Genomic DNA, 22,590 nt, shown 5'->3' with positions numbered 1-22,590 from the left:
CTGATGAGGGTCAGGTGCTCTTCGCAGTGCCACAGCCAAGAGTCTTTTTTGTCACATCCAGATGTCAGTGCTATTTTGGGCAGATGTTCCGGGGAGCAGTTGGTGGTGATCTCACAAGGGTGTGACTTTAAAGACCAAATGACACAGCCGTACCCAGGAAGTGAAGCCAGGCTCTGGTCTCCTTGTCCCTGTGTTCCTGGGCCCTCAGGTTCAGGGCAACGGCAGGGCCACTGCTGAGTGAGCTCAGAACTTGTGGGAGTGTCTGGGGACTTTGAGGGACTTCCCCCTGGACAGAGTTCATAGACCCAGCTGGTGTCCTCCACCTTGGGATAGGGTGTCACCCCCGTGTGACTGTGGCAGCCTCTTAACTTCTCTGAGCCTGTTTTCTCATCTCAAACCCCCCCCCCAGAAAGATTGATCTCTCTCTGGAGGAGCTGGAAGAGTCAGGTGGCATCATGTGCGCTGTGGAGTTGTATGTTCTGCAAGGCGTCGTACGGATGTCAGGCATCGTGGCAGCAGGCGTCCAAAGCATGAATCCTGGGCTCAAAGCTGGGTGAGGACTGGGTGGAACCTGGAGGTTCATCCGTCTACACCCCAGATTAATAGAAGAGCTCTTCCTCAGGGTCGCCCACAGGGCATCACTGGCTTTGGCTTGGCTTCCTCCTGCCTTGGGGAGATGGCTCTTTTCCAGGGTCCCTGTTCCTGGAGGTGGGCTGTGACGATAAATTAAACTGCCTTGGTTTTTGCACTCCTGGCATTACAGTCTGATGAGGGAGATAGACAGCCATCAAAAAGGTTCGTAAGCAGGACTGCGATTCCACTTGTGGCCTCCCAGAGCCCCAGTTTCCTCTTTGTTAGTGCGCCTGCTGTTTTACAATAGATTCAGATTTACAGAAAAGTTGTGAAGGGAGCACAGGGCTCCTGTGGCCCCACACTCGTTCCCGCATTACCGACATCTCGTGATACTGCGGTGCATTTGTCACGATCAGTGACTCAGTGTTGCTAGGTTATCATTAACTGGTGTCCACACTTCATCCCGACATCCTTCATTTTCACTAATGTCCTTTTTCCAGCCCCGGAATGCTGCCCAGGACACCGCATCACAACTGGATGTCCTTAGCTCCTCCTGGCTTTGACAGTTCCTCATGCCTGCCTTGGTTTCGTTGCCCCCAACTATCCGGGGGTTGCTGTTGGGTGTTCGTAGGAGTCTCTCAGTTGCAATTTGCTGGGTTTTTCCCTCACAATTACACTGCGGTTATGGGCTTGGGGGAGGAAGAGCACAGAGGTCCAGGGGCGTTCTCGTCATCTCCTATCAAGGGCTCGTACTGTCTACTTGACTTAAGCACTGTTGGTGTTGACCCTGGTCACCTGGCTGAGGCAGTTACTCTGGGCTTCCTCTTTTCTATGTTATGTTGTTGGGGAGAAAGTCACTGTGTACAGCTCACAGTTAAGAAGTGAGAAGTTATATTCCACATCTTTGAGGGAATATCTACATGACTTATTTGGAATTCTGCATGGCGGGGGGGGTTATCTGTTCTCACCGTTTATTTATTCAGTTATTAATTTATATCAGTATGGACTCATGAATATTTATTTTTTATACTTTGGATTATCATTCAAGGCTATTTTGTTTGTTTCGTTGCTTAAACTGTTCCAGCTTTGGGCACTGGGAACTTTTCCAGTGGCTCCTATGTCTTTCAGCCATAACCCCCATCAGTGTGGGTGTGGGTTGGTTTTTTTTGTTTGTTTTTTGGTTTTTGAGCAATTTTTTACTTTCTGGAACTGCAAACTACAAGATGTTCCAGACTTTTCTTGTGTTAAAATAAAGATACTTTTGTATCTGTCTTAGGGAGTTGTTCTGAAGATCGAATGAGTTACTGTTAGTAATGCCTTTTTCCTCTCTATTTCTTTTTTGATTGGCATGCCGCATTGTATTAGTTTCAAGTTTGCAACGTAACGATTAGATATTCGCATATATTGCAGAGTGGTCACCACAGTGGGTCTAGTTAACATCCATCACCGCACAAGGTTACAACTTTTTTTCTTATGATGAGGAATTTTAGGGTCTACTCTTGGGGCAGTTTGCGTGTCCACAGTACAGGATTATTGCCTCCGGTCACCACGTGCTGCGCTGCCTCCCAGGACTGACTGACCTTGTAACTAGAGTGCATTTCGAACCCCCTCACACCCATTTTGCCTACCCTCTACACTGAGAAATGCACTTTTAGTAGCTGTATCTCCACTTCACTCATAGTCACACACACGAGATCCAGTGTCTTGTCTTCGTTGTAAGTCCTCATGAGTCAAGGCTTCCTGTTCTGTGGTTGCGTAGTTATTTTTTTCTCTAATACAGAACTTCCTTTCCCCGTTGAATCTCATGTTGTTTATTCAGCTTCATTTTTGTACCTGCACCATCTCCCGGGCTAGTTTATCCTTCCCTCTGCCCTGGGGCAGGGGCTGGATCCAGTGACCTTCCAAAGCCCTGCCCCAGCCTTGGCACAGCTCCCTGTCTCTGCCAGTGGACGCACTTCCTCGGAGATATCACCTGCCCTACCCCACCTCTGTCAGCTGTGTCCAGTGCCTCTCTCCAGGGCTTCACAGGACACATGCCTGGCCTGTGGGGAAGCTTGTCACTTCGCTCATTATCCAGCCTGTGAGCAGCGCTGGTGTTGTGCCTGCTGTGGGTTCCTTGCCCCTGACCAGATGGCACAGGAGGAGCCCAGGGCCACATGTTGCCCTGTAAGCCTAGTAGCTGGCTTTCCTGGCTCCAGAAACCAAAGCCTTGATGGGGGACGGGGCAGATTACCACCACCACCGCACTGGCCTCTGCTCCGTGGCCTCTGTTAGCACAGCAGACCCTGTTACCACGTGAAACCAGTGTGGACCCACCGCTCTGCAGCTCTGACGGCGCGGAGTCTGTGCAGAGGAAAATCTCCATCCTATCAGCACTTCCTGCTACATTGGGCCTAAGCTCCTGCAGGCACTGGTCTCCACATTTGGGGTTCATAGGGCCTGAGGATGCACCTTACACGTGTTAATTGCAGCTAATATGTGTGAATTGATAGACTTTTCCCTTTTCTTTGCACTGGGCCTGGTATATGGTAGAGGCCCAGTCAGCAAGTCTTGCTCTTCTGGGGTCCCCTTTGCTTGCCTGGGTCTGGGAGGCAAAGGTGTTTAGAGGTGCACTGGCTGGCACTGACCCCTCAGCCATATCCAGATGATAGGCCCACAGTTACTGCCTGAGAACTGGCAGAGATGAATGTAGACCTGGGTGAGAGGGAGGGCTCAGCTGAGCTCCATCTAGGAATCAAAGAGGAGGAGAAGCAGGGCAGAAGCCACCCCCCTCCCATTTGAGTCAAACCCCTGCTTCATTCACAGCTGCCCCTCTGAGAGCCAAAGACTGAGACTTCTGCATGGTCTGTTCACTGAACCGCTCCAGGGGTGGGTGCTCTCCCTCAGTAATGACCTATGGCGTTTCTGAGACCGAAAGGGCTGCAGGAGCTGCTGGGAGGATCTGGGGAGGGCTAAGAGCGCGGTGTGTCCACGCCCTGCTGGCCATCTTGAGGCAGGGGATGCTGCAGGCAGTTTGAGGGCTGTGGGGATGCTGAGAGTTGGGCAGAGGGTTGGTGAGAAGGGGCAGGAGAAGGAGGAGCTAGCCAGGGGAGCTCCGAGGTACCTGCAGTGCCCATTCAGATGCCCCTTGGGCTGGTCCCTGCAGGTGCTTGCCCACCTCACACAAAGGGCCTCCCCTTTCAGGGCCACAAGTTGCAGCTCCATGCTGGTGTCGAGGCTCTGGACGAGGCAGGGCAGGGCCTGCACAGGGATAAGCCTATGGCAGCTACCTTCCTGTTCTATCCAGAGAGGTGCTGGTAGATGGACCTGATGCACACCCCGCCCTCCCCAAGCTCCCACTCTCCACTGTCTCTGTGAGGTGCCCCAGCCCTTCCTGGGGGCCCCGAAATATGATGGAGAGCAAACCCTGAACATGAGGAAGTATACCCAACTCCACACCTGTGCAAGGAAGGCAAACAGATAACCCACATAACACTCACAGTTTACATGTCCTTCTGTTCCAGAAAGTTTTTAAGGGGACAAAAGTTCTTGCAGAATGAGTACGAGTGAACCTTTCGTCCCCAAAACCAGGTGCTGATGGCATGAGACCCCGCTGCTCTGAGTGAGGGTCCCCTCAGTCGGCAATGCTCTCTGAGGCCATCCTGCTTACTCTGGCATCCGAGGGTCTGGAAAGGCAGCGTTTCCTTGGGGGCTCCGAGACACCTGTTGGCTTCTCAAGTGAAAATGTCAGTGTGAAAAAATAGCAGAATTTCAGGTTTTTACCACTAAGAAGAGGCCTTTATCATGTCTAAATATCACAGCAGCCTCTGATACCAGCTCTCTGCAGAATCCTGGTGCTTCCCAGGGTATTGCATATTTTTCGTGGTGTGATTCACCTTTAGCACCTGTCTGATGGCGCAGGGGTGGGGGGGCTTTCCATTTTGAAAGCTAGTGAGTGAAGCAGAGGCACCCGGAAGGAGAAGATGACAGCATTGGGACCAGAATCCAGGATGTCTGCCTCCGACTCCAGCGCAAACTAAGCTGAGCCTCCAGAATGTGAGCGAAGTGGGCTGCTTGTGCTTTCTCCAGTGGCTGGCCTCACCTGGGAAGAAGGGTTAACATCCCAGGCTGGCTGGGGCAGGTGTGGCCTCACCTCCTCCTCCCTGAAGTTAGAGGACAGAGCAAGGCCAAGTAAAGTGAGTCCCCCAAGACCACCATGAGCCCACCAGAGCCCCTGAAGACACACCATGGGCCCACAGAAACCATGGTGGTTGGCAGTTGGCTTTCCCTGGTGTTTCTGAGGAGGGCAACCAGTCTTGCGGAGGAAAAACGAAGGGATCCCTGTGTGAGTGACCTTTTCCTGCGATTTGCCTCCAGCAGGCAGCAAGCCCACCTTCCAGCCTTGCTCTTCCAGGCAAAGGGCTGCCTGCTGCCCCTAAGATGAGCAGCAGGAGGGGAAAGCAGAGAAAACCTGGGGGGCTGAAAGTGGTGACACTGGGCCCCCAAGGATTTGATGGTCCCTCCAAGTTCCTCCCGGCACCAGGAGAGTATTTACTCAGAGGAAGGGGGATGGGGTGACGGGCTGCATGCGGGGCCCTGGGAATGCTAGGTGAGAAGCAGTGAGCATGACGACGGGGTGGTACTCCCCGGAAGTAGTGCATTTGGTGCGTTCCCAAACCTGCGCCCATCGGATCACTCAGCGCACACACTCCCGGAGCGCCTGCTGGAGCGCAGGCCCTCTGCAGGGTGTGATGAAGACGTAAAGCCCAGTCTCTTGATTTTATCTGGCACAGCAGTTAAGTGAGCTCACTGTACAGCAGCCTTTTTGGGGGTTCAGATACCATCGGCTCTACCCTGAGTTCCCGTGTGACCCTGGATAAATGGCTTAACCTCTCTGATGTTCCAATTCTTCGCCTATAAAATGTGAATGAAACTAAGCTGTCTTATGTTGAACTTTTTCTGATTATCCTAAATTAGATAATGCTCTTAGCCCTGAGTAAGCACTTGATAAAGGTTAGTTCTTAATAGATTATTTGAAGGGGACTGTCAGGTATGACTCTGTCTGATGTCCCCAGGAGCTACTCTGTTCAGCTGCTCCTGAGGGCTCTGTGTGGCCAGAGGGCTGCTGGTGTGCTCTCTGTGTGCCTGGATGTGGCAGTCTCCTTGGGCACAGTGAAGAGGACATGACACCCACTTATATCAGCCCGGACCCGGCAACCAGAGGGATTCCAGAGTCAGTCCACTTCCTCTCTGCATGGAAGTAGTTTTTGATAGAAAATGGTCCTCAACGTTGCTTGTGTGTCAGCTCTGGGGCTGAGTTTAAATTTCTCTACCATCCAGTCCTCTCCAGAAGGGGATAGGAGCCCGATCCCTCCTCACCCAGGGATACTTGCCATACGACCCAGCTGCCAGCTGCACAGGCCTTTATGTCATGTGGACGGACTTGCAGTACAGTGAGTAGACAGAGGCCTTGGGTGAATCACGTGGTTTCAGGGCCTCAGGCTCCCCGCTGGCAAAGGAGCCCTGAGGGCACTGCCTGGGCCGCAGCAGACTCTCAGAGTCTGTCAGAAACGTCATCTCCGCCTGCACCGGGGAGTAGTCCGTTCCCGCCCTTGTCCCCTGCATCAAACTGAGGGGTCCTTCCATCCACTTTCAACAGAAGCACAGCCAGGACCAAATTTCGGTGGACAGTCTGCTGTTATTTAGCAGAGGCCTTTTCTCGTCAAGTTTCGTGTGGTTTGGTTAATAACATTCCATCATGTGCCGTTATGAAAATCAAAATTTGGAAACACCCTCAGTGTCAGGGTATGACAAGAGGGACCTGCAGGCTACCAGGTGTCCCAAGGCCTATCTCCACTGGTTTCAGAGGCCTGAGTGTCCTCTGTGCCCTTCCCTCCCTCACTGTGGCCAGCCCTCTGCCCTCCCACCGCCATCAGATCTGCACCCTGCAAGCCCATTGGCAAAGAAGCGCCAGTGGCTGAGGAATGCTTCTTTTCCAGGTAAATTTGCATGCTGTAATTGAAGGTAGGTTCCTTCAGTTAATTCAGCGCAGCAGGCTTGGGCTGAGCATTTCTTACGTGCAAGGGAATGAGAGTCTACGAGTTCAGTGGGGCAGTTCGGGACAGCGTTCTGGGGGACGTGACATTTGAGTTCTGCGTGAATTTTATGGGATGTCTTGGAGCAGCCAGACCCTGGCCAGGTCAGATCTGTCTTTGTGAGGAACACAGGGACACGGCGACCTGAAGCATGGCTCGTTAGGAAGAGGGCTCTAGGAAGGGGCTGGAATGTCTCTTGAAGGGGCTGGAAAGGCTGCAGGGAAGTGTGACTTTCTTCAGGGAGGCGGTGGGAAACCACTGATGAGATTCGAGAAGGGGTTGGTGTGGTCAAGGGTATGTGCAAGAGAATGCAGCTCTGGACTCAGTTGTCAATGCTGTAAAAAACTTGGAAAGGGTGGTTGGGTTTGGCAGTGGGGAGACCAGTTGGCCCCAGGAGTGAATTTCTAATGGTAGAGTCTCTGATACCAGCAAGGTGTCAGGACAGTGACTTGGGGTGGGTGAGATCCAGAGACGTAGCCCAGAGGCGGGCTCCCACAAGCCAGGCTGCTCTCTGGGGCCCCTGCTCATGGCCCTGCCTGTGAGGGAGGTCTCTGCGATGGGCATGGTCCCTCTGCCAGGACCCTCTGTGGCCCTCATTAAGGCTTGCTTTTAAAATCAGTGTGCCTGGAAGCCATTGGCTCCTACCCAGGCCAGCCAGCCCTGGGGGAGCTGCCTGCCTCCCTCGGGTCCCTCTCTGTGTGTCAGGAGCTAGAGCTCTGTAACTGGGCCAGTCCTTTTGGAGTCTCAGCGTTTCTCAAGGTAGGAGTTGGTGAGGAGAAAACACCAGGACAGAAAACATTAGCTCAGCCTGTGCTATCAGATCACCCAAAAAGGACAACGAAAATGGGGAGCTAAAAATAGCCCCTTAGGGCTAGTTCAGGTTCTCCCAAGTACTGAGCTCCCGAGCAAGAGGGAAGTTTAACCATTTAGGAACCTGATGTGCTGTGATGTCTCACTGGCGCTCATTGTGAGCATGTTGTCATGACAACTGAGAGTGTGGACCTCAGCGAAGATGGGTGTTTTGTGGATGTGACAGATTCTGCTTGGGGCCTTTGTGTATATAGACAACCAGTCAAACCCATTTCAGTGCAAAGGCTGGGCACCGGGGCAGGGTCCTTGGCATAATGGCGTAATAGAGTGAGGAGTTCCTCACAGATAGGCCTGGGCTCTAGTCCCAGCCCTGCCACCTGATAGCCGGGGACCTGGCCAGTGTCTTCACCCCAGGGGGCCCCTGTTTCCCTGCCCAGAAAATGGGAACAGTCATTTGAGTCATCAAAGAGGACCCTTGTGAACATGGAGTGGAATCCTACAGACTCACCGCCAGGGCCAAGGGGAGAGCTCTGCCTACGCTTCACAGAATTCCTTAGAAGGTCTTTGAGCTGGCCATGATTGTGTGTGCTTTTTCCAACCTTCTGACGGGGGTTCTGAAGGTGCTGTCATTTTATAGGTAACACGACTGGCACTTAGGGGTACATTAACTCTGAGCTTGCTAGCGATTGGCTGACTTTGCAGCTGTTCAAACCGTGAGTCCTGCATCAGGCAGGCCCCTCACAGGGCCCTGCTGGGACCTCAGTAAATGACCCACCGTGGGTGAGCCCCGTGAGGAAGGTACCTTTCACTCAGCTCTGCTTCAGGCCCCTAACATCCTCTGCCGTCCCCTCCACCTGCTGAACTTTTGCCAGAGCTTCAGAGTTGGATGAATTGGAGTCTAATTCCGGTTTTTCTTTGAGGAGAAAGGGAGTATGGGCTCCCTCTTCAGTTGAGTTGCCATAGCTATGGGGCCAGCCTTTCCCGTGCAGCCCCTGCTTCCTGCAGTAGTTAATGACAATCCATATGCTCAAACCCTCTTATAGCTTTTTAAAAACCTTCTTCTTTTTCTTTTTTAAAACAGTTTTATTGAGGTATAATTTATGTAACATAAAATTCACTCATCTTATGTGCACAATTTACAGAGTTGCACAACTGTCACCACGATCTAATATTAAAACGTTCACAGCTTCCCTGCTGTTTCTATGTAAAAGCGGATGCAGAGCTGTGTGCCAGCCCCAGCGAGCCCAGGACCGGAAAGTTTAAAACACGGAAGCTGCGCGTTTGAATGAAATGAAACGGCAATGTGCATACAACGGGTTTCGGTGATAAGGGCGCAGTGCGTAGCAGTGATTGAAATTACTGTTACTGAAGGAAGAGCAGCCCCCAAGAGATGCAAACCTTGTACACACTGGAGACTTACCTGGTTCCTCGGGGGCACTTGGGGATGTGTCCTGATGGGGTCAAATCCACATTCTCCTGTTTACTGCGTTCATGTGGGCTCCGGACAGGTTGCTGACCTTCTCCGAGCCTCAGTTTCCTTCTCTATAAAGTGGGCCTAAGAACAGTGCGTGCCTTGTAGAGCTGGTGGGGGTCCAGGGGGACAGTGTGTGTGGAGCTGAGCCACTTGCCCAGGGCCTCGTCCATGGTGGCTGACCTCCGTGGATAGGAAGTCCCCTGTTCTTCAGTTAGCATCAAAGTCCGTGTCCGCGCAAGCGTGTGACCCCTCGAAAGCACCAGCCTGATGAGAATTCAGATGCAGCTCTGTGGTGCCTCTGGCGTCCCATTTCTTCTTCTAACACCCCCGAACAATGCAGGGGTTAGAGGTGCCAACCCTCCCATGTAGCAGAAAATCCATATGTGACTTTTGATTCCCCAAAGACTTAACTTCTGATATTTTACTGCCGCAATTTTCACCTGGTGTGCCATAGCAATGTTTAAAACATGCAGTACCTGACTATTTAGTCAAGGGCACTGACCTCTTTCCCCTTAGAGTGTCAGATTAAAAAAAAAAAGACATCAGCCAACACAATAACCATCCAGTGTGAATGAATCACAATTATACCTGTATTTTTGTCAGATCAGCAAAAATACAGTTTGGCATGCCACAGAATTTTAGTAATTAGTTTATGTGTGCTGTGGGACTAAAAAGTTTAAAAACCACTGGCCTACTATTGTCAGGAAGCCTTACTGATAATGTAAATAGTCGATTAATACATATGTTGCATGTTATATGTACTACATATTGCATCCTTACAATGAAGTAGGCTAGAGACGAGAAAGTGTTATTAAGAAAATCATAAGAGAAAATACCTTTACAGTACTGTGTGTAAGTTTACGTCACCTGTTTTAGGTGGCAAATTGTCAGCTGAGACAAGGCCGGGTATAAGCAGGCCCGCACAGTTCAGACCCACATCGGTGCCAGGGCCAGCTGGACAATGGCCTTCTCATACCCGGGGGACTGAAAGCGTGACGTGCCTGAGGGTTAGACCTGGTGTCGAGTGTCAGCAACCGAGTCACTAAGGAGACTCATTAAGGATCGTCAGTAGGACTCTGTACACCTTTGGGGGCTGGCTTTCCGGAACTGGGAGCATTGGTACACACGGCTGTTTGCCTTTGCAGCCGCTCGACCACTTGGAAGCGGTTACGTGTGCCCTAGGCTACCTCGTGAGGACGCTGCTGTGTGACGTCGGGTGGGGCGGGCAGGCTTGCTCTCAAGGGCAGAGGCGCACGAAGCTGTCATTGTCATAACTGTCGTGCCTTTAAAGGAAAGCTCAGCAGCAGGCCTGCAGTGATGGAGTTAAAAAGTAGACTTTTCTGCTGAGCACATCGGGTTCTAGATCGCAGGCCTCGCGAGTTCATCCCCGCCCCCACCTTGCTCCCACTTTCAAACATGAATCAGAAGGTTTACTCTGTTCTACTTTCCTCTTTGAAAAGGAAACCAGACTCCAAACCTAATTAAGATAGCACTTCAGGTCTGTAACTAAATTCATTCACAGCCCAACTGCACTGGGGTGCCAAGCTTCCTCTGGCTGCCTCATATTGCGAAGCTAATTCAAGTCGCTATCCTTTATTCAGGTTTAAGCTACTAGAGAAATTTTTAAAAATTAACCCTGCTCTTCTCATGCTCAGTAGGACCCCGTGGCCCCAGCCACTTTGATGCCATCAGTAGGAGGTCCCCCACACTCCTCATTAATGAACAGCTGCGGGCATTTGGAATGTTCTGGCCAAATGGCGCGAACAGCCTCACTTCTTTGGTGCCCAGGGATAGAAAGCCAAAGAATCCCAAATGAAGCTTTTCTGAGCTGAGGGCCAGCTCCCCCCCCAAACACAGGGTTTGGAAATGGCAGCTGCGTTGTTTCCAGCCCTGTCACTCACCAGCTGTGTGACCCAGGGGACTGGAACTTCTCTAGGCCGCATTGGCCCCATCAGTAACATGTTGGGTCACTGGCCTGTTTCACAGGGTTAGTCTTAGGGATGCACAGGTGTCTGGGGATGCCCTATGTGTGCCAGGCACTGTGCTGGGCTACGGGAACCAAAAAGGGGTGAACAGAGGTTCTTGACCTTAGTGAGTGTGCGCTTTAAATCCACGGTTCTCGGTCCAGGCACTCTTGTCCCCAGGGGGCATTTGGCACTCACCGGAGACATTCTGGGTTGTCAGAACTAGGGGCCCCTCTGAGGCACAGGACAGCCCCGCACAACCAAGAATTCAGTGCCTGTTGTGGTGGTGGTGGAGGGGCTGAGGAACTCCGATCTGCGTAGACCCACCCAAGTGTGTAAGCAAGTACTCTCAGTGCAGTGACCGGAGTTAGGAGAATGAGACGAAACACTCTGTAGGCAAGGGCCTGGGCTTGGGCATTCTCCTGTGATCCCGTGCTCTTGCACCTCCCTCAAAGCTCACCCCCATCAGTGGGGCCCAGGGTCCGAGGGGCAGAGGGAGCCCGGAATGGGGCCAGACCTGCTGGTGGAGGAGGTGGCCTTCAGCAGGGTATCCCTTTCCATTCATCTGTCTTTTGCATCTAAAGGCCCCCGCCCTCCACAAAGCTCTGCAGAATTCTGAATGAGTCACCACATGACTCACTGGGGAAAGCCTTCCGCAAGGTGGCCAAGAGCCCACCCAGGTGACTCGAATGCGTGTCCCAGTGCCTTTCTCGCCTTCCCCTCTCCAAAGGACTATAAATAAAAGTGGTTGAGATGACTCTTCTATGACAGTAACTTTTAGGCTGTTATAATAAGAAAAGTGGGAATTTGTGTAGAAGGCGACCTGGGCGGCTACCCAAATTAGAATTCAGGAAGGTCAGAGAGCATGATGGAAATTGGCTTCTGTTGCGTGGGCATCGAGCTCATTCAGAACAGCTTCTGCGAGCAAGTCCTCCTCCAGAGAGGCAAAGGGGGGGTGGGAAGAACACGGGCTCTGATTCAGAACGTCTCCGTCTCAGCACCGGCGTTCCTAGGAAATCACTCAGCCTGGGAGCATCGCCTGCCTGGCCTGCCCGCGGGTTGAGTGGCCCCTCACAGGGTGAAGGGGGTTCGGTGTGTGAAGGGTCTTTGAGGGCTGAACAGTCTCCTACGGTTACTGTTGAATGTGGGGGGTGCGATGATAGCTTTGCGGTTTGTCTCTCTTTTGAAGAGAGGTCCTGAGGAGGCGGTGGGCGAAGAGATGTCTGGGGTTTGCTATGAAGTCACACAGGTAGGAGAAGTAGATGGGGGTGTTTGTGGGGGACTGACCGTGAGTTGCAGGCAGTTGGGGTTCATGACGGGTCTCTGGGCCTTCATTATTTTATTATGTTCTCTTTACTTGTATATTTGAAATTTTCCATCCCTTAACAATACTGATCTTTTAGAAAAGAGTCCTGGAGATTGCTCGTACAACGGTGTGAATGTGTTTAACACCACTGAACTATGTGTGCTTCAGCGAGGGTAAGGTTGTTAAATTTTATGTGAATTTTGCCACAGCTTAAAATTTGTATGTGTGTACCTTGTAAGGCAGTTTTTCAAACAGCGTGTGTGGGAGCAGAGGGAGAAAAGCAAGCCAGGCCCTGGGAGTGTACGAACAACTAGTGGCAGGAATGCCTCTGTCCTCGTGGGGTGGGCTGAGAGGTGACGTTTGGCTGGGGCGTTGGCAGTGCCGTCCTGGGTGGCTGGTCTGAGCTGGACCTCAAGAGGCAGGAGGGGGAAGAGAGAGGAACAGGCGGGTCTGATGCTCCTTCCGTGAGAGTGTGAGGATGAAGGCGGCATGGCCTCACACTTGGGGGGAAGAACCCCAAATCCTCCAGTTAGGCCACAATGGAGCGAGATGGAAGGTATTCAGGGGACAGTATGGGGTCCTCTACCTGCCCAGCTGAGTAACCTGGACTCAGGAACAGATGCAATGTGAGCTACAATCAGTCCCTTTCTAACCCTTTACAAAATACACATCAGAGACAGTGTCAGTTGAAGCTGAGTGTCGCCTGCCTTGGAAAAGGTTTCCTCTTAGTACTAGGGCTTAAAAATAATCGGTGGCACAGAGCGCTCTGCCCGGTGGACAGCACTAACCTACCAGGGAGATGGACGCACCGGCACTGTGACGGAGCAGCGGTGGCCTCTCTTCTGGTCCTCGTTCCTCAGCGTGACCCCCGGGGACATGGCACTTCATCTCTCAGGCCCTTGGTGTCCCCATCTATGAGATGAGGAGCCGGGTCACCTCTGAAGTCTCTGATTGCTCCGTGACTAAGAGTATGTGGTGACCGGCCATTTGTAGGGTCATTCTCCATAGGCAGATGTCTTTGTCATGATTTAGGGACCTGGACGTGACAAGCTCTTACTCCTCCTGCTGAGTAACCTGAACCTAGCGAGGCTGTGAACTGGGAGCTCGTCTTTCTTCAGCTGTCACTGAGCCTACATGAGCGGTGCTCACCTGTTCTTCCCCTGTGCAGGGCGCTGCGTGAGATGCCTGCACAGGGACGATGGTGCCGGTGTGTCTGTCTTTGTTCCTCATGGATTCCAATAGCACCTCGGTTAGTTAATAGGTTTCAAAAGAGTTTGGATGGTGTGAAGTGGAGGCTATTTTGAAAGAACTGAGAACTTCTCAGCCCAGTAAGCAGCACACCCTTCGTCCCCACCGCCACCCGGATTTAGAGTCATGTCTTCATGTCTTTAGAAGACTTGGCTCAGCCCCCTGACCACCTCACTCAGCTTTGTTTTCTGAGTCCCTGGTGCAGATTTAACAGAAGACCCGGGGGAGGTGGCCCAGTCGAGGTAGTGATTTTCAAACTTCTGGCCGTGGGACCTTTCTTTAAAGAAAACCGTATGAGTTTCCTAGGGCTGCCACAGTAATTGCCACAAACTTGATGGTCTAAAACAACAGAAGTCTATTTGCTCATGGTTCTGGAGGACCGGAGTCTGAAATCCCAGTGTGGGCAGGGAGGTGCTCTCTCTCTGGAGGCTCCAGGGTCCTTGCTTGTCTCCCCCAGCTTCTGGGGGCTGCAGGCGTCCCTTGGTTTGTGACTTTGTCACTCCAGGCTCTGGCTTCCCAGGGCCTCTTCTCCCTCTGCCTCTTTATGTGTATATTGTAAGGACTTTCGGATTTGCGGGCCCATGGGGATAATCCAGGATGATCACATCTCAAGATCCTTAACTTAATGACATCTGCAGAGATCCTTTTTCCAAATAAGGTCACAGTCACAAGTTCCCAGATGTGCAAGTATCTTTTGGGGCCCATTATTCAGCCACCACAAACCTTACACAGGAGGGCACGTGGCAGAATAAGAAGGAGGGGTCCCTGGTTACGGCACAGTCAGGGCCTTGACGTCCACACATGCAGCTCCCTCCCACACCGCTGCCCCGCTGCCCCAGGAGCCCGGGTTAAAACCAGGGCTTTAGTGGAGGTTTGGGAGCCTTCAGAGTCAAATCCTAGGACAGAAATGGGCCGGGCATAGCCAAGGTGACTTGACATCTCCATTACATCATCTAAAAAGTGAGGTATTGGGGTCGACCCCACAGTGTGTGGTCTCGATGAGCCCAGCTGTCCTCGAGTCATTCCTCTCCTCTCTCCTCACCCCATGGCACCCCACCCCGTGGAAACAGATGACTGGTGTGATGGGGATGCATCTAACTTCACGGTGGGCTGGTCAGGATCTCCAGACAAGAATGCTGCTTCTGGCTTCCAGCGGTAACTGAGAGCTTCTAGAATTGCAGGGATCGGTGTGTGTGGGGGGGCGTTCCCCTCTGGGAGCAGCAAGGGTGCTCCTCAAGCTTACTAGATTCGAAGGGCACATGACAGCCCACACTGCCACCCTGTTCCCTGCCTGCAGTGTGGGGCTGAGCCAGGCTCTGAGACCCACTGCACCCCAGCTGACTTCAGGGTTTCTCAGCCTCGGTGCTGGTGGCATTTTAGGCTGGGTCATTCTTTGCTGCGTGGGCCGTCCTATGCGTGGTAGGCTGTCAGCATTCCTGGCCTCAGCCCACTAGATACCAGCAGCACCCTCCCCCCGCTGTGATAACCAAGTATGTCTGCAGACATGGTCACATGTCCTGGTTAAAAACCACTTCTCCAGAGAAACTGTTCTCTCCTGAGCTCTAGCCTGTCAGGTGTCAGAACGGAGACAGTCATCCTCCTTGTAAGAATTTTTTTTTTTTAAATTAGGGGCTCAGATTGCTGCCTGCCCAGTGCTTCTGGTGGGAAGAGTCCCATCCGGTCCCTTCAGTCGGCCCCAGTGAAGTCACGCAGCCAGAACAGACTCTATTTTCTGGCTTTGCCCAGTTATCTCCTGTTCCCTCATCTCCAGGCAGAACCAGAAGTGATTTTCTATGAAAAGGAGGCTCACAGTGTTTGGTCCCATCGTTGTGATAGTTTCCTCAGTCTGCTCCCAGGTGGGCCGTGAGGACTGGACCCAGGGACCCGCCCAGGTGGGCATGGTGTGGTCCCAAGTCCTGCTATCCATTTGTCCATGTGTCCTGTTTCTTTTTAAAAAGTGGACGTTTCCTCAGCAGCTCCAGTCTTCCCTGTTCTCCAGGCTGTGAGTTGGACTCCTGTCTCTCAAATTTGCTGAGGGAAATTCAGCGTCTGCCCATATAATTTTCCAGAAAAGCCATCTTCTGGGACTGAGATGCAGGTCAAACAGCCAGTGTTGATTAAGCCTCAGAGTCTTGAGACCAGACCTCAAAGCAACTGGGGGTGGCCAGACGTGACGTGACTTTCAAGTGGACACCCCCTTGTCCTGCTTTCTGTGTTGAGTTCACTCACTTTGGGAACGGCCTTCACACCGGCGTGTGTGGAGCACTTGATGAGAAGGGTTCCCAGTCCTCTTGTGCCTGGAATCGGGGAGAGGCTTGGAAAATTCCTGGAAGACTACCCAGCTGCAAACTCTAGAACCTCACAGTTGGGGGCCATCTTATCTGCCTTCTTTACCACCCAGCAGGAAAACTCTCCCTCAGTCCTGACACCCAGTCCCTCAGCCTCTGCTCTTGCATACCCCCAGTGGTGAAGAGCTCACTACTACTAAGAAAGCTATTCCACCCATTCCCAATGTCCATGGTCACTGCTTTTGTCATAAGGAGGTCCCTGCTACAGGCAAGGAAGCCACCGCATAGAAGCTGGTGCATGACTCTCCCACCTTGAACTACAAACCTGTCCGACAGGAAGGAGCAGTACTTGGCATGAGACGGTGTCTGGCACCCTCTGGTGGCTGATGTGAGGAAACGCCTAAGCGTTCTTCCTTTTCCACTGATGGTGGACCAGACCCTAAGTCGAGGATGCGTAAAACTGAGGGCAAGAGGTCCCTCAACGCTGAGGAAGGGACAGAGTCCCCCATGGGCACATGTGTATGTACTTGAATGAGCTCTGTCTCCTTCATGCCACTCGGCTTCCCAGTGACAGGCAGGCTAAGGCTCAGAGCAGGGCCTTCAGCACCTTGCAGACACCAGTTGCTTTAGAATTTATTAGGGTTTCCGTGGCCTGCAGCTCTTCTGAAGCCGTTTCCTCCTGCCAGGTGGTGGGTTGGAGGAAGTGCAGGATTGGGGCCCACAGAGCCTGAGCTCCTCTCCAGCTGTGTGGCTGCAGGCTGATAACCTAATTTCTCTGTGCCTCAGTTTCTTCATTTGTAAACTGATGATGTAAAGGACCCACGTCTCCTGGGGGTTGTGAGGATTAAATTATAGGCGGTGTCCGAAGTCCCCAGTGCCTGAGAGGCACTTGGTGGAGTAGTTTGTTGCTGCAGTTACTGATGCCTCCATCCGTACGGCCCGAAAGAAGTGGTAGAGGGTTCTCAGTGTTGAGCAGCAAAGACTAAGTCGGGTCACCTCAGGTGATCACCTGAGTACTGTGGCGAATGAGAAATACCAAGAACTAGGAAGTGACCTGTGGGAGCTCCACCTGCTGGGCCTGGGCCTGACGCTGGGTCCTGCTGGTCTCCCTGAGGCCACTGAGAAGATTTCATTATGGTCCAAAGTCCTTCCAAGGTGCGTATTTCACCCCATCGTCACCACTACTAACAGTCCTGATTAGAACTCGACTCCTTTCCTCAGCTCTGAGTAAGATAGTCCCCTTGTCTGACTTTCTGTGGTTCTTGTACCACACCCAGGCTCACACCCCGTGTGAAAACCACTTGTCTTGTGCAACCATTCAGCAAACGTACTTCAGAACATGCTCCCTGCTGGGTTTGCATCCTTCTGGTCCTAATCCCCTATGCAGGGTGCCCCGTGGGGGTTCCTTCCTGGTGCCTGGGAGTCCTGGGGGCCCTGTTAACGTTCACTGACTCACCTGACTCGTCTCGTGCCACTTGGATGACACTCTGCTGTTTTTAAGTACCGTCTCGTTCATTGTCGCATGAGATCCCCACACTGGTCTTGGTCTCGGGACTTGCGTTGTTTCTAGGGGTCCCATAACAAAGTGGCTTAAACAACAGACATTTATTTCTCAATGTTCTGGAAGCTGGAAGTTCAAGATCAGGTTGTCAGCACATTGGTGTCCCCTGAGGCCTCTCTCCTTGGCTTGCAGATGGCTGCCTTCTCCCTGTGGCCTCACGTGCATTTTCTCTATGTGCCTGATGTACCCTCTTGGTGTCTCTTCCTCTTATAGGGACACCAGTCCTGTTGGTTTAGGGCCTCCCCCCCCCCCATGGTTTCATTTTAACTTAATCACCTTTTTAAAGGTCCTGTTTCCAAATACACCTTCTGAGGTCCTAGAGCATTGGGGCTTCAACAAATGTATTGGGGGTAGGGTGGGGATATGATGCAGCCTATAACAGGAGGTAAGCAGGGCAGGTCACTGACCTGTTTTACAGCTGGAACTCCCCAGGCTAAGATGCATGGAACTGCATTTTTGCCTTCAGGCAGACTGTAGAACTATAGAAATAGGCCCAAATTAGGTGCTGTGGCAGAAGCCAGAAGAGGAAGGAAGAAGAGAGAAAATCTAGGAAGACTCCACGGAGGAGGTGGCATTTCAGGCAGGTTTTGAATGGAGGGTAGAACTTTGGTGCGCTGCTCAGAGCCTGGAGCAGAGGGGAAAACTGGGTTGAGGACCCGCATGAGTTAGGCCTAGAAACCAGACAGCACCAGGGGCCATTCCAGGTGTGCCAGGCAGAGCTCTGTATTGAGTGCACAGTTACGGGGACACACAGGGATGCTTTGGCTGGCTTCACAAGAGGGCCGGCTTCTGCCCCCCGTGTTCAGTGACCTCACTTTGTCCGTGCTTAGTATGTCGCCCGACCACCTTTGAGGACTGATGTCAGGTAGGGTTCATGTCCTTCCCTTTTCCCGAGTGCCCAGATGCATTTGGGGTACCAACTGGTTCCTTGGTCAAGGTCAGCAAGGGCAGAGACCAGTGGTTCTCAGTCTGGCTGCACATAGAATCGCCTGAGAGCTTGGGGGAAATCCCAGTGGCCAGGCTGTGCCCCAGACCAGCTACATCAGATCTCAGGTGTGGGGGACATAGGTATTAATATAAGTGTTAAACGTTTCCCAGGTGATTCCAATGTGCAGCCAACTCTGAGGCCCAGCAATAGGGCTGATTTAAGAGTGGGCAGGCCTGATACTGTGGAAAGGGGTTCGTAAACTCTGGCACATACCATATATGGGGTTTAGCAACATTAGTGTTTTGTTTATGAACTTTTCAGTGGTGATAATTGTAATACATAAATATGTTGAGTGAATAATCACCTGTTCATCCTCTCACCCCTCCCACCCCCCCATAAGCAAGGTCAGTGACATCATGCTGTGAGGCTCTTGGCAGTGGGCACCAGATACATATGTATCCTAGGTTTTGCAGGCTTCCTGCTGTTTATAGATCATGTTTTATTCATGCACGTGTGATGCAGAACACTCTTTAGGGGAGAAATTTCAACCTGCATGTTTGAAGACAGACGAATACATTTGTATAAACTGAGGGCACGGGAGGCTGGTGGGAGTGAGAAAAGCAATGACCAGAGGTTTCATGGGCAGGTAGGAAGTGGAGGACACAAGCCAGGACTCTGAATTCTCTAGGCTCGTGCTGCCCCCTAGTGGGGAAGAGCCACAGCCAACCTGAGCCGCCTCTGCACTCTGCCCACTTACTGGCCTCCCTGTGTGTGAACAGGCCAGAATTACCCCCCACTGAACTCAGGTTCCTTCTGGTCGCAGTCCTCTCCTGCCTTGTTCTTCATGTGCCGTGTGGACCCACCAGCACCCACCCTTCACACCGGCTGCTTGGGTCGCATCGACACGTGTACTGATCGCCTCCAATAGGGAGCCAGCTTCTCAAGGGAAGGGCCACCTCTTTATTCCCGTCTTCATCTCCAGGAGCTAGAGGACTGTCAGTGCTTGGGAGATGTCTACCAAAGTGGAGCACAGTCCAGGAGGTAAAGGCTGTGGGTTTCAGTTTGAGCTCTTTTTCTGAAATGATCCAAAAGATCTGTGCGAAACTCTAGGCACCATATCCATCAGCTACTTAAGCTTGTGTCTAATACCATCTCGTTAAGTCCTGGGGAACAGCCTGGGTCCTGAGCTACTGTTAAAACAACGACAGATTACAACTACAAATTGAAATGAATAAATACCTAATCAGATGTTCTCAAAGTACGCTCTTATGTCAGCTTTGTTACTTGCTGAATTTAAGGCCCATAAAGATTTCTTCACATTTGAAAATAATCTGTGGCTTCAGTTTTTCTTGCTCTACAAGGGTACCTGAGTTTGCACAGTGAGCACTAGAAATCTTAGCCAACTATAAATTAAACAAATTACATAGCTCCAAGTAAACGAAAAAGCAAAATTCTCTCAAAAATGTTTATGGCAGAAAAATTGTTCAGTGGCAGGCGTGTCTGTGTTTTAGTGTGTTTGGTGTGATGCAGGTTTAGAGTCCTCTGAAAGTAGGTACACTTGGGGCCCACAGATACTTCAGAGTGACCTGCCGGATGCTATGGAATTCCTGTGTAGTACAGAGTGCTTCAGGAGAGTTCCCAGAAATTAGAAATACGAGCTCCCCCCCGCCAGGATTTTCAGACTGATTTCTGTAATGCCACGTGTATAACCAGGCATCTCATGGGATTGATGTGTAACAATCTTCTTGACCTTTGACTTGTGCTCACTGAATGACCTCTGTCTTCTTGAACCTGATCTTTGTTTCATCTCTTTTTCAGGAATCCTGTTCACAATGCTGGTGTTCGGACCAGCCTGTGGATTTATCCTGGGCTCTTTCTGTACCAAAATCTATGTGGATGCTGTCTTCATTGATACAAGTAAGGCATATCTCTCAGCTTCAGAATGCCATCCTCAAGCCTTTCCTCCTGGCCTTGTAAAGGCACCGTCCGCCTGTGGGCTCTGGGGCCTTCCTGCTCAGTGGCAGCCGTAATGCATGCACCCCTGTGGTATGGGGGGCTCACCTGAGATGAGAAGGAAGGGGCATGTGTTGTGGGTCCAGAGGACCTGGACTCGAGTCTGTGTTCTGCCAGTATCTGCTTGGAGGCTGAACAACTCCCTGTGGTTGACTTTACCCCTCACCTGTAAATGAAGGGGGGTGGTACTTGTATCTTCCCCACAGGGCTGTTGTAAGATCTGAATGAGAGGCTAGCTGTGGACGTGCCTGGCGTGTGCACATGCTCAGTGAATGCTGGCCCACGAACCTACCTGAGGACCCTAGTGTCTAAAGTGAAAGTTGGAACATGTGTTCTGGAAGTGCAAGTGTGCACTTGGGCTCAATGAGACCGAGTGTTTGGAAATCTTTCCTGTGAGACTCGGTTGTGGTGGTCTTCAGACGGAAGCAGTACCATGTCTCAGAATTTTTTCAAACAACACCTTTTGTTTTCTTAGCAGCAAGAGCACTGGTATTTCTCATATTGCTTCAGGCGCCCCAGTTCCTTTGCACACTTTGAAGAGTATGGCAGTCGGCCTGGGCTAGGTTTTACAGCACCAACAAAGAGTTCCCCAGTCTACATGGTTTTACACCACCAGTGTATTCTTCAGGCACATTGCATGTCCAGTGCAGGTTGGTGGTGCTGGGGAGGGTGATGCTTGGCCCACTGTGGTCACAGAAGTTTCATCTGACCTCAGCCTGCACCATCTCCAGAGCAGGAAACCAGATGGTGGCAGGTTGTCCACTCACTCTTGAAGCTTCTGCTCAGAAATGATGCATTGTTTCTAGTCACGTTTCAGTGGCCAGAGCAAGTCCCTTCATGTATTAATTCTCTACTGCTGTGTAAAAAATCACCCCAAATGCAGTGACCTAGAACAATAGGCAGTTATCTCACAGCTAGTTTCTGTGGGTCTGGGGTCCAAGAGCAGCTTCGCTGGTGGTTCTGGCTCAGGGTCCTGCAGGAAGCTGCAGTCAGGGTGCCGACCTGGTCTGCAGTCATCTCAAAGCTCACCCCGAGGAAGGTCCGCTTGCAGGCTCACTCCCATGGGTCTCTCCACAGGGCCACCTGCCCTGCAGCGAGGAACCCACGAGAGGCCGAGGGGAGAGCCCCTGAGACATGAGTCATGGTCTTCTTATAACCCAGTCTCAGAAGTGACATCTCATTGCTTCCGCTGCATCCTGCGTGAGACACAGGCCACTTGTTTCGGTCTGTTCTCAGGACAAGGGATTATCGTACAACGGTGTGAATACCAGGGGGTGGGGATCCTGGGAGATTATCCTAGTCACTGCTTGCCACAGGGGGTCCCAACTCTACCTCAGGCCCGAAGGAGAATGTTACTCCTGTGCAGTTAAGTGAGGACAGAAGCCAGGTTTCCTTTCCCCCTGAAAACAATGCGAGGGAAGTAATTCCAGCTCCTCTTCATTGCCAATCTGTCTTCAGGATCAATAAGAACTCCCAGTCCCCGCGTTCTCCACCATCCATCATCTCCCGACAGTGCTAAATTACTAATTCATCCCAAAGAAATAATGCGGCTTTAAATCCAATCAAGTCACTTTGTGATTCACTCCATTAATCCCACTGATATATTTACTTGTAGTTAATGATGTTACAAATTTCCAAGTGGGGGAAAAAAGGAGTACTCAAACGCAGGCTTATTTATTTACTCTTTTAAAGTGCTGCCCTGTTGGGAGGTGTTTGAACACTGCTGTTCAGCAGGAGTTGGTTGGCCCTTTGCGGCCTGTTCAGGGCGGTGAAAGGTCAGAGAAACAACACATGAAGCGAGTCAGCTGCCATCTGAACTTCTGTGGATGAAAAAAGCTGGCTTCCGCCGCTTCCCTGTAGGCCACACAAGACAGGAACAGCAGACGGGGTCGGGTAGGGCCCAGTGTGATGGGGAAGCCCCCTGGAAGGGAAGCCACGGGGCCCGGCAGCGTGTCTGCCCTCGGCATGTGCGCAGTGGCCCTCGGGGATCAAGGCCTTTGGGTAAACAGAACCTGAACCCAAAAGAACCCCAGACGTCGTTCTTTTCCAACATTATGCAAATGAGGAACCTGAGGCTGAGAGAGGGACAGGGATGTCCCTGACCCAAGGGGTACATTTATATAAACAGATGTCCTGAGTCAGCGTGAGGGTGTTTCCACTTGAAGTCCCCCCAGCGAGCTCCCTCCTGGAGTGACCAAGGTGTGGACAAATGGCGGCAGTGGGCTCAGCTTGTCTGCTCACCATCCCCTCAGCATGCCATGCCTTTGCCCGGGCTGTCCTCACTCCACTCCACCCGTTACCTTTCATCCTTTGAGGCCCAGTGCTAAGCTGCCTCCTCTGTGGGTCTCGGC

The 22,590-nt window shown here is 51.8% G+C and overlaps 1 protein-coding gene across 3 annotated transcripts in view; it reads left to right on the top strand.

The window, feature by feature from the left end:
- SLCO3A1 (solute carrier organic anion transporter family member 3A1) overlaps positions 1-22,590 on the top strand; it is a 204,934-nt gene that overhangs the window by 136,352 nt on the left and 45,992 nt on the right. For all 3 annotated transcript variants that reach the window (XM_024561973.4, XM_053912810.2, XM_053912809.2), the window contains exon 3: positions 20,045-20,143. In XM_024561973.4, coding sequence (XP_024417741.3) covers positions 20,045-20,143 — 99 coding nt within the window. The remainder of the gene's footprint in view (positions 1-20,044; positions 20,144-22,590) is intronic.

This window comes from Desmodus rotundus, chromosome 10 (genome assembly GCF_022682495.2).
Source record: "Desmodus rotundus isolate HL8 chromosome 10, HLdesRot8A.1, whole genome shotgun sequence".
In the NCBI taxonomy this organism is placed as follows: Eukaryota; Metazoa; Chordata; class Mammalia; order Chiroptera; family Phyllostomidae; genus Desmodus; species Desmodus rotundus.
This window is presented reverse-complemented; position numbering and strand designations above follow the sequence as displayed.